At 40.0% G+C, this 12,406-nt stretch overlaps 1 protein-coding gene across 2 annotated transcripts in view; it reads left to right on the top strand.

Moving 5' to 3' along the window:
• EPB41L4A (erythrocyte membrane protein band 4.1 like 4A) overlaps positions 1-12,406 on the top strand; it is a 137,130-nt gene that overhangs the window by 101,613 nt on the left and 23,111 nt on the right. For both annotated transcript variants that reach the window (XM_035562626.2, XM_050716467.1), the window contains exons 13-16: positions 3,280-3,361; positions 7,198-7,281; positions 9,868-9,981; positions 11,830-11,877. In XM_035562626.2, coding sequence (XP_035418519.1) covers positions 3,280-3,361; positions 7,198-7,281; positions 9,868-9,981; positions 11,830-11,877 — 328 coding nt within the window. The remainder of the gene's footprint in view (positions 1-3,279; positions 3,362-7,197; positions 7,282-9,867; positions 9,982-11,829; positions 11,878-12,406) is intronic.

Genomic DNA, 12,406 nt, shown 5'->3' with positions numbered 1-12,406 from the left:
ACATACTTCAAGTTACTTTTCTAAGTGTGGACGGAAGGCTTTCCTCCCAGTTAAGCTGGTTATTTGTACAAAAGAATCGTACAGCAAAAGTTTGTTTTTTAGAAGAAGCAAACAAAAGCTACTATTGTCCTAAAGGGCAACAGTGGAGTCAGTCCAATGTGGCTCAATGAGGGCTTCTCTCAGTAGAAGAGAGTTATTTTGTATTTCTGTCTGGATTCTGCCTCTGTGATAGCTGCTGGTATGGTGTCGTTTCTCTGTTCTTCCCTCAGCTAGGTACTTGTTAAATAAGTACAGTGGTAACCAGGAAACTCAGCAGTGAGAAGGAGCTGGTGCTTTTTTTCAGAGCTGGCTGCTCTGAAAACTGATGTACCCTGCATAGACTCTGCAGCACCAGTGTTCATGCAGGGAGCCCATGGAGCTGCAGAGGTATCAGACTTTCTGCAGTAGGGTGGACTGACTGCATCGCATAATCCCATCTTCTGACACTCAGAGGTGGCTGGGCTGTCTGGTGAATAATTAGGTTATTGCCAAATACAGCAAAGGATCAGGTCTGGAGCAACTGGCCCCTGGCTCTTTTTCTGGAACTTGTTTCATTGCTTTGACATGTTTTGGAGCATGAGCTCTTGTCGTTCCATCAAGTAATGAGCACTCTGAGGGGCTTAATAGGAAGCTACCTCACTTATGCAGCAGCATCTGAATTACTGAAATCATTTCCTTTGTTTGGAAAAGCAGTGGCTTTGCTGATGTCAATACTTCCATTAGTAAAGATGTCATAGTGTTGTGTTTTTTTTTTTATTATTAATATATTTTTCATAAATTTGATGGCCTAGGAAAGGCAAGCTATATGTATATCCATGAAAAAAAAAGTCAGAAACCCTGAGATATCCTTGTTGTTTAACACTTCAACCCTCTCCATTTTCTTTTCACTACCAGTATCTTCCTTAAAGGTGGGAAATTTCTGCCTCTTATTCCTATGGGCTGTCATCTTTCTTTTAATGTGATTTTTTGACCCTAGGCATTTTTAGGTCTCAGGAAGAATTTTTGTAGCAGTCTTTTTTTTTTTTTTTTTTTCTTAATGAAGATGGGACTTTTTTTTTTTCTTTTTTCTGACCATTTTCTCATCCACATTCATTCATGGAAGTTTGGGGTTTCTCAACCCGTTAATTTTTCATTCAGTAATTCTGTCATTTTACCAAGCAGGTCATAATGAAACTGTAGCTATTGCATCATTCTTGAAAACATGAGACAATTGTATAGGCAGATTTATAGTGCTTCAGACAGTCTGCAGAGCTGGCTGTCTTGTCCTGAATAAAACAGAGGATTCATTCAGGCTCCCAAAACTTTACTTTCTGTTCTGTATGTGAATTTGTTCCCATTCTGTATTTCCTTCTTAGAATATTCCAAATTCTTGCTAGTCCTTACATTGGCATAAAAAATAAAAAGTGCCTCAGAGGAGCAAATGATGTACAAGACAGGACCCAGGCTGCTCCCCTTCCCTGCCAGGCACTATTCTGAAAAACTAAGTAGGGGAAGGAGTAAACTAAATCATTAAAATCCATAAATGTCAGACAAATAAGGGCTTGGCTGAGTTCCCTGATCAAAGGTGACTAATGCCCCCCGTGGCCCTCTGCAGCGTATGAGAAATCTGCAGAAGACTGACAGATTTGATATGTAGGAGGCCCACACCCTTCTGGAGATGCAATTGATGGCCTGACAAGATGCCTTTGGATACCTCAAGTGTCTGTGCTGAAGTAGAGGGGAGTGCAGAGACTTTGTATGTTAAAAGGGAGGTATGGGAAGTTGTGACGTGTCATGGAAAAATTCTTTCTCTGAGATGTGGAGAAAGCTGATAAAGTAAAATTGAGCCACAGCTTAATTTGAGACATTATGTTTTAGTTTTTAGCAAAACAAAAGGCTCTGAGTTTGTACGGCTGTATTAAGAACACTATGGTGCTGTTGCTTGTGCATGAAAAGATACAGCATTTCCTTGTTACCAGTTTTACAGATTTCAGTCAATCTGTTTTGTTATCTTCAGTGAACATCCTCACTGTCCAGTCCAGAGCTGATGCATGTCATTAGTGGTGTTGCTTTGTTGTTTTACTTAGCATCTGTTTTTGGAGATGGTAGCAGTTTTGTAAGAAATGACTGAAACTGCCAGTCAGATGGAAAGGCAACGTCTGAACTGAAGAAAAATTACAAATTAATATTAATGGCACAGCATGGAAACTAAAAATATAGTGCTAACAGAAACAGACTCCTCTTGGTGATTAATGCATCTTTTTTTTGTTTGTTGTTAATTCTCTACCAGAGTTGCGTGATGTACCTGTGCTGTATACCAAGCTAAACAGAGCAGTTTTGAGGTGTATACATCTGTACATCATACCTGTGTCATGTCACTTTGTCTTTAATTCAGAATGAAATATCCAGATTCCCTAATTCAGAATGAAATATTCCAGATTGGCCCTCAGTGCTCCTAAATTACAAATACAGCAGTCTGTTTCTTTTAAGCCTCTTGCATGGAGGGGAAGTGCATGTCCATCCTACTTCTTCAGGGCTCTGGTGGAGGCTTCTTTGCCAACAGTGTGGAAAGAGCAGGAGCAAAGAGTGTTCAGTATTGGGCACAAAACTGGCCAAATTTTTCTTATTCATAGAAAGTGAGCCTTAGTTGTTTCTTGTCCAAATGTTATTCTTTATTCTCTTTATATATACTTACATTATTAGTTTTCAAAACCTTGGTTTACAGTTTTTACTTTCCTGGTCATGATTTAGGATTTATTAGTGTTGTGTGCACAGTGCTGCTACATTGATTTCAAAGGGTTCCTTGCAATGTACATATTCATCTTGCTTTACCATCTAATCTAACAATTGTTTTAGAGGCCACAGTAACCACACAGGAGATTGCCAAGCTTTTTCATAGTGCAGACCATACCTAGTTACCTTATATTCTCCTCATACCTTTCTTCTCATTAGTGAGAGAGCAGGAAACTCCCTCCTGGTTGCAGTAGCACAGTATCCCTGTGGGAACAACAGCAGCTAATTCCCCTCTCTCACGTGGATGAATGTCCCCCACGTTGAACTTCCTTGTGATGTGCTGAAACTAGAAAAAATGATAAGACACAAAAAGTGTGATCCTTATACGCCCTTAGCAAGTACAACATGCACCAGATGTCTTGTGTATTATTTTATCTCACATACCACACTGGGTTCAGGACGTGATTAGGCTGAATAGATGTGCCAACAAATCTGCTAAGGGGGCTATCCTGTATTTTCTTTTTTCAGGATCCAGCAGCATGAACCAGATTGCAACAAATGGGGATAATGAAGGAACTACAAAAATCATTGCACCTTCCCCAGTGAAAAGGTAGGTAGACCAGCAGTTCCCTTCCAGCTTTTAAGAGCCTGTTTATTGCATTGGACAGAGCAACACATTTAGTAATCATTAATTGCAGCTTTTCCTGACCTTAAGATTTAGGACTCTCTGATCTTCTGCTGACAAAGCTAACAGAGGTAATTCATTTCAGCAAGCCCCAGTCTTCTGCTGCACTGGAGCAGAGGTTCCAGGTGACGTGGAGTTCAGAAACCCACAAATCAGGGCATGTTAATAGGAAGACAGTCTCCATTTTAAACCTGAAAAAACAGATTTTGGCACAAGGGGCACTGGTCAGGATAGGCATGAAGTCCTTCATGTCTCTGCCCTGCTCTGTCCTCTTGAGTGCAGAGGAAGCGCAGCTTGTGATGTGTGGGCAGGGAAGAGCTGGGAAAAGCCTCTTCCAGCAGTGCTCTTCACCCTGCTATCCATTACTCATTGCACTGGTAAATCCAGGAGTACAAAACTAGTAGATGTTTGTGCTTGCCAGGAGTACAAAACTAGTAGATGTTTGTGCTTGGTCCTCAGCAGTAACAAGCTTGCCAGGGCTCCTCTGGACTTGTATGGTCTGCTGTGTTTAATTACCAGTGCTGAAGCACACATCTCTGGTTATTAGGCATATTTGAGAGAAGGAGATGAGGCTCAGATTCAGGAAGGGATTTATGTTCCCACCCTTACTTATAGGTGGAAGTTGGATGGACAAATCAGAAAAGGGTGATTTGACAAAACAATGAGTCAAAAACTCAGCACCTAACATTTTTTGCTTAGTTGCCTAGATGTCTGTCTCTGCATGCCCAGTAACCCTGACAGCTTTTTTTTTTTTTTTTTCAAGCTGAGAAACTCTGACTGTATCACTCTGTTGCAGCTGAGGTCTTTACATGCTAAGTATCTCCATTGGCTTCTGAAGGAGGGTCAAAAGATTTACTGCAAATACTTGGTGGATGGTATTTCCCATTGCCTAATATTCTAAACTGTTGCCCCAGAAGAGAAGAGCTGAGTTTAATTGCTTCCTCAGTTTGAGGGAATCTGAATCCAATGCTCTTGTCCCTATGAAATAATACTACTCAGGGTTGAAAGAACATTTATGATTTTGCCACTCCATCCAGCTGAAGTAGAAGCTGTTAGTAGAGAGACAAGTACAAAGGAAGAGGTTCATCTTTGCATTGTGGGATAAGAGTAAGTATTGAGAAGCAGGGGCTCTTAACTACAGTTTGTGTTCCCAATGCTATATATACATTTTTTTTTTTCCTCAGTGAATTATTAAAACAAAAGGGATAGGCAAGTTGCAGAGCAGGGACTCTCACCATTGCAGCTTCAAAGGGTCTAGGTTTAGTTTCTTAACATGGCAGTTTAAAAGCAGTTCTTGGGCAGATTCTCACTGACTCATGTTTTTAAACAGTGTTAGTCACGTCTAAACAACCACTACAACAAAGATTGGAAGTTATTTTTCTTGCATGCTTTCTATTTAGAAATTGATTTATTTTTCTCCATGTCTGTGTCTGCACATGTAAAACACCTTTCAGGGCCACCAAGCTTAGTTTGCCTGTCAGGCAGCACACATCCTGTATGAAGCATTTACAGTTTGGTTGTTTACTCCATCCTATGTGATTTTGCGTTACTTCTCAGTCATGCTTACAAAGCATCACCCAGCAGCTGTTAAGAGCTGAGTTTTCACAGTTTAACGTCTCATTCACTGCTGAGATACGCAGTTGGCCAGTTCTGTGTAAATGGTGTAAATTCAAGGTAAACCATAAAAAACAAACAAACAAACAAACAAGACAATCTCCCATGAAAATCAGATCCTAGCCTTTTCTAAAATTTTCTCAGACTTTGAATGAACTCCGTCGCTGTTGCAGCTGTGTTCCTGGCAATAATACCGGTATCTGAAGAGCTGCCATGCTCTAGTTCTGACTCTAAAGTCTGCTCTGAATGAGTAATGACGTAGGAAACTAATGCAGTGAGTTCAACTACCACGATCATTTCTCCTTCTCTTTTATAAGATTTGAAAGCACAATTCAAATTTCTTTAAAATGAACTTCAGTCTGAGAATTGTTCTGTAGTTTATGGTGTGCAAAAACAGTTGCTGTTTTCAGTACAGGACAGAAACATGTTTGCCAGAGTTACTAGCTTACTCTGTAATAAGCATGTGCTTTTTAGCCTGGGAGTAGATTCTGTGCAAATAAGAATCACTGATTAATGGGTGCAGTATTAAGAAAATATTTTACCTGTTAAAGTGTAATTTAATTTCTTTTCCTGCTGACTTACTGTAGCTTTGCATTTGGTTCACTACGTGAGAATTAAATGCTTAACTCAGTGACCTGTAGTAACCAAAGGCTGAGGTTAAAAGTGGATTAGTGAGTTAAGTAGCCACGATTCCTTCGTACAGCAGTGTCTGTCACCACCTGCTCTGGGCAAAGAACTCTGGCTTATGTGCCCCTCTGTACAGCCTTTTTTGCTGCTCGAGTTGCACTTTGAAAAGATGTGTGGTATTAATGCTTGTAGTGGGTTGCTGTCAGTAATACTACTTGAAGAGCTTAGTGGAAACCAATATGGCTTAGTTTTATATCAGGTGAACTGCTTGTTCAGGCTGAAAGTGAACTCTAGAGATGATGCTGCAGGAAAAGCACAACTGCTCACTGGGGAGAAGATGCATATAAAAACATGCTATGTCTGGAAGCCATCTTCCAACGCTTGGAGTGGCAGTGAGCTGTCCTGTCTGGGACCGTTAAGGGGCTGGAAGTTGTAAAACCTGACAGTGTGAGAAAGCAAGGAAGAAACTGAGAGCTAGAGCACACAGCTGGTTACAAATACTGACATCTATTTTGTAAGCTGTCTTGACTCTCCTGGTACTTCACCTTGCAGCAGTCAGTGAAGCCAACTCTTTCACGTTGTCAGCTTTATGCTCAGTGTCTAGCAAAGAGACAGCATAAGGAGTTACTGAGGGAGGGATGAGAAGAGCATGCTGTTCCCTGAACCTGTGGACTGTCATGTTTTCAATAGTTATCACCCATGCCTTTGTTACTCTGATCTTAAAAATGATGCAGAAGCATGATAAGGATAATCAGAGATATGTGTTGACTCCTCTACTGGGAGAGGTTAAACGGACAATGATGCTTTCTTTGGGATAAGAGATGAGCCAGGTATTAGATGTATGAAAAAATAACAAGGTGGAGTTTGTGATTAAGGAACAATCATTCACAGGGTATTATTTTTCTTTCCATAAACATGGAACTGTGAGGAACACAGGATGGATTTTTTGAAATGAGTGGAAGATTTGAGACAAAATAAAATATTTGTGCAACAGTTGGAGTTGCACAAAGCAGTGTGCTGCTACCAGGCATGATTCATGCCAAAAATACAAAAATGTTCAAAAGGTGCTTAAGTAAATCCATGGAAGAAAGTTCCATCAAGAGCTATGTAAAATACAAAGCAGATAAATCTTCTGGTTCAATAATCTGCTAAATGCATGTTGTGGAAGACTGGGAGGGCATGTTGTATCTTTGCCCTGTTGTTAGACTTTTTGCCTAAGCGACTGTTCTCATTCACTTTGAGATGAGATTGACCTTTTTCTGACTCAGTGCAGCTGTAATTATGGGATTGTAGAGCTGATTTTCAAGTCCTTCATTTTTTTCTTCTTCCAATCTGCCTTTCTAGGAGAAATTCTTTAATATAGCAGTTGTTTGCCTTCTTTCACATATCAGGCAAATAGCTGTATGTCAGGGTGGGTCTCTATACTGGCTGTATGCCTCCAAGATGAATTTCTAAGAGGGGAGAGAAGATGTGACATATACACAATGGGTTTTTAAAAATATATCTGTACTTTTATTTAGCTTTAAAAAGATGAAAAATGAAAACAGTCCAGAAACCCAAAGAAGTAAAACAAGCGCACCATGGGAGGAAAATGGCCTGCAGAGGTAAGGCAAGACATGATATCTTAGGTTTTGTGCAATGGTAAATGTTATGCCCTGGTAATAGGGTGAGGGATATTGGTATAATATATTAACGCATTAGCAGGGTCACAGTAAGTCTGTATTGCAAATAAGAAGATAGGTCCTGACATAGATACATAATCAGTTAAAAACTAGGAAAGTATGAGTGTATGAGTAGTAGGAAGTGGTCAGTGGACAGGTGTCGTCAGTGGCTTTCCACAGAGATCTGTTCATGGACCTCTGTTTTAGAGTGCATTTGTCGAAGACCTGGAATTAGGGGTGAGAAGGTTTGGTGATGGGACAGATTGTTTATATAGTGAGACTGAAAGTTGTCTGTGAAGAATGGCAGGAAGACCCTTAGAGTCTGCTTGATGACCCACTAAATGGTGGATGACATTGAGTTAGTAATTGTAAAGCAAGCTTAATGGGAGTGAAAAATAATCCTAGATTTCCAATTAAAATGAGGTGCTATGGATTTTGATGGATAACCTCATGAAAACACAACTTAGTAGCAGTCAGAAAAACAATTAGCAATTATTAGGAAAGAGACAGTGAAGAATGCAAGAGAACAGCATTTTGACATTAGAGAAATTTGTGGATTACATATTTTCTGCATGAATTGTTAGTGGAGCTCTATGTCCTTATCTCAGGAGGAGAAGACTTTGAAAGGGGCAGCAAGGGTTATCAAAAGTATGAATGGCTATACTGGAAACCTGTACTAGGAGCAACTGCATACACCAGAATTACTCAGCCTGGAAAAGAGATCATTTCAGGGGTTGTGCTAGAGATCTAGAAAATCATGAGTATTACAGAGGAAGGGGATAGAGATTGGGATTGTATTTTTCCAGTGTAAGATCTTGGGATCTTCAGATGAAGCTGGCTGAAGGTGATTTAAATCCACCAAGAAAGGAAGACAGTAATCGCTTTTCTGTGAGTAGGAGACCTGTGGTGCTCCTTTGCAAGAAATGCCAAAAGTTAACAGGTTCTTGGGAGAAATTGGGCAAGTGCATGGAAGAGAAAACTACTGAGAGCTGAAGACAGATGTATAACATCTGGCACAGTCAGTCCCCTAAACCGGGAATAGGGCAGTACTGAGAGAGCACTGGGGATCTGCCTTACGTGTTAAACTTCTTGCTTCGTGTAAGTGGTTGCTTATGGCCACAGTTGGAAACAGGCCACTGAACTAGGTTGCACATTGGTGTAATCCCGTACAATCCTGCTTTCGTATGATGTTCAGATCTATACATGGTGCATCTTTCGGGACCTCTGGTCCTACTGCAAACACTGTGTTTTCAGAGTAAGGACAAAGCAGTGTGTAAATATTTTGTTGCTAGAATAAATGTTTGTTTGTGGTGTTTAAAGAAGAACCAATGTCAGCTTGTCACAGTATAGCTTCATAGTTTAAATTGTTCCCAGGATAAAAGGAGCTTTGACTCCTAAGTGCGAAAGAATGGTAGGACTGAGTTTTTGCAAGTCCATCTGTTGTAAAGAACTATGCTGTTTTAGACACGTAAGCAGACTGCATGTAGTGCATATTGCACAAAGGTTTTCGCAGCTTCTAATAATAATTTTCCACTTCGAAGTTCATTCTTACTGAGATGAACTGTGTCAACCTTTTAACTGTGCAAAGCAGCACTGTAATCAGCAGTATGCAGAAGGAGGGTTTTAGGAAAGCAGGAAGAAATACCTTAGCTGGGATTTGGTGAGAATACCATATTTATCAGATAGCTATCCTGAAAAGGGTTAAGTATCATTAATCATGAGTAAAAATGTATTGTTGAGTTTAGCATAGCTGTTCAGAAAGTTGTGGAACCACTATTACATCAACAGACCACCTTAGAGGAGCATAAACCATCACACATAAACAAACACATAAACACAAACTGTTGGAAGTGTTCCTTACATTTCTGCAGAAAGGCACAACAGGACAATCCATACAGGAATTTGAGAACCACAGAGCAGCCTACTTCTAGCACTGTAACAGCCTTGGGTCCCACCCAGGCTACTTAAGGCTACATGAAGCTTAAGCCACCTCCAAAACAGTGGCAGAGGCTCGTGTGGATGAACAGCAGAAAGCTGGAGCTAAAATTCACGGTCCAGACTATTAGCCCTGTAGTGAAGACTTATTCTGGGATATGGAAATTGTTTTAGGACTTACACCCATAGAAAACCTAAAGAATACAAGTGCATTTGAATGCCTAGCTCTGGATTGTGTAAGTCATCCTAAAGCACTAAAATTTTATTATGCTAAAAGAACATGTATATGCTTGGTTCTACATTTTGTAAGCTTAGAGCTGTTATCATAGCAATGCTCTGTAGTCCTTGTTCTCTGTTTTCAGTGTTCAGTGTAAAATACTTATTCCTGGAAAGCAGTACTATCTGTATTTACATAGCATGCACAAAAGTGCGCACACACTCTCTCTTGCACATACATATATAGCTGAATACAGGTATGTGAGCATCTAAGTGCATAAGCCTTCTCATTATTTTTGTAGACTGAATCTGGGTTAGCTGTCTCAACTCTCCTGGAAGTTTAGAAGTCAATTGTTTGCTTTTCCTTTTTAACTCTAGTGGGCTGTACAATTCCCCCAGTGACCGCAATAAATCACCAAAGTTTCCTTACTCTCGGCGGCGGAACCCATCAGGTGGCAGTGAGAATGAGTCTGGGCAGCCAGTCCGGAGGAGGTAAGAGCCCTGAGGCTGATCACTGTTAGTTTAGATCACGGAAAGCTTGTGTTCCTGTACACTCCATGTTCAGTAAAGGCTACTGGGTCCTGGGAAAAGGGGTGCTCTAGGGGCCAATCATTACTGCAAAAGAAAACTGAGCAAGAATATAGGATTTGCTTTTGAAAAGGAATCTTTCATCAAGATTTTTGCTTGCCTGCTGTTCCGCATACCAGGAAAATGATGTTGAAAATACAAGAAATTACTCAATTTGCACTTGCAAGATCCTTTCAGTTTCTGTAGCTCTTTTTCCCTTTCTCTTTGTAAAGAAAGGGATTGATGGATCTTGCTTGCCTGACAATAAGCTTCTGTCACAGAGCAGTATTTTAGGTGTGTTGCTTTTCTATAAATGCAACAAAGATTAAATGAATGAGCCATTAAGCTGGCTTTAACAGTCCCATATGTGAATTAGAATCATAGAATTGCAGAATCACAGAATTGTTTGGGTTAGAAGGTACCTTAAAGATCATCTATTTCCAACCCCCCTGACATGGGGGAGATACCAAATTACTTTACATTAGAGAGCATGCAAGTAGAAATGTAACTATGAATTGCTTAGTGTGTTTTAATGGGTGTATGCTGAACTGAGTAACTTAGAAAAGTGAAATAAAATGGATGGAGATATTGTGCTTTCTGTCCTGGAGTCTGTCCAAAATGTGAATCAATAACAGCTCACATTATGAAGTGATAGTTTTGACAGACTACATGTTACCTGTGTGATTGGTCCTGCTGAGAGGCTGCTTTCATCACCTAAGCTAGCTAAGGTACCCTGGTCAGCTGCAGAGCATAGACAAGCATAGCTACGGAGCTGTATTCGCAGTCTTCCAGGACTGTCTTACGAGCCAGCACCCTGGAGCTACATTTCCTTCTGACATCTCTGATGCAATTCACTGTTTGGCTTTCAAAGCCAGGGTTTGCACAAGGGTCTTTGAAGACACAGCTGTATCTTTAAGGAAATCTTCTAGATAGATGAGGAGCTTTTATATCTGACAGGTTTCTGAGCTGCTCCAAACTTTTTATCTGCCACTTGCTGTCCAGAAGAACAGTGAAGAAACTCACCCATCGTGTACGCTTAGTGAGCTCATGCCTGAGTTAAAGTAAATCAGTGTAGCTCCCTTTAAGTCAACAGAGCTATGTTGATTTTCTCAGCCCTTGTAAATGTTGACAGCAATGTGTTTCCTGAGATGGATTTTCTGATTCATTCGTAGCTTAGTTGTATGAAGGACTTGTTGGGCTCTGTAAAAACAGAGTAATAGAGATGTGCAGTGCAAAACCATCTTGAGTTTATCATCTGGGATTTCAATTTGGCTTATCTAATAAGTAGACAGGTGGTTATGCCAATAACAAGTTTTCTCTTGGGCCACCACTCCTCCAAAATGTTTTTAAAAGTCTTATCTCATATGTGAGACTGTCAAGACTGACAATAGTGGGTAGATTCTAACCTAATTATGTCTTCCTGAATCTTGGTTTTATTCATGCACTTTCCTTTTTCATCTGTTTAATAACAATAGCTGTGTTGTTTATGCTCTCTTAACTGGAATTAAGAGGAAAACATAAGGATTTGCTATGCTGGAAACAGTAGGAAACTCTAAAGGCCAGTTTACCATGCTTAACCTTGCAAGTCAGGCTTTTGTAATGGGAGCTTGAATGGGATCATACCTTTGAAACTTACTGTAGAGTTGCCCTGAAAAGTTTAAAACAAGCACGTGCCTTTTTTCTACATCCTATACCATACTAAAGGTGGGAACTTCTGTGTATTTGTGTTAAGTGACCCAGTGGTTTTTCATTAAAACTTCCTTAATATCATAGGAAAACCCAAAACTGTGGCGAAGATTCAGAGTTAAAGCAAAGGAGAAGGTAAATATATAAACTATAGCAGTTATGAAATGATAGCAAAAGTACTAATCATATTTTAGTTCCCTGTAACCCCTCCCTTCCTTCATTGTCCTTCATCCTCTAGAAAGTTTAAAATGCTTATTGTGTTCCATTCATTTACGTTTTTCTTTCCAATGCTTTGTAACATAACTTAATCACAGCACAGATTCCTACAAGCTACCTTGCACATTGTTACTTGTTACCATAATAGAAATAGTTTGTGGAACTTTAGTAAAGGCTTGTCTGCAGCTTGAAAGTCAATTGCAGAAGTCTGAGCTCTTGGACTTTGCATCTGCAGTTTTTGAGTTCTCTAGCCTCCCAGTCCACTTAATTCATCTGTTTTGAAAGCAAGTGTATTGTCATTTGAGATTAATCGCCCTGCAAAAAGTGGATACAGAGGCATATCCCTTTTGCTTAAACTCCATACAGTCTTCTCAGCGTGTTTTACATATTTTTGCTGACTTTTTTTGTTATACTTCACTTCTTTTCCTGTGCAATTGTGTCTGGATGT

The sequence above is a fragment of the Cygnus atratus genome, chromosome Z (assembly GCF_013377495.2).
Source record: "Cygnus atratus isolate AKBS03 ecotype Queensland, Australia chromosome Z, CAtr_DNAZoo_HiC_assembly, whole genome shotgun sequence".
Classification (NCBI taxonomy): domain Eukaryota; kingdom Metazoa; phylum Chordata; class Aves; order Anseriformes; family Anatidae; genus Cygnus; species Cygnus atratus.
This window is presented reverse-complemented; position numbering and strand designations above follow the sequence as displayed.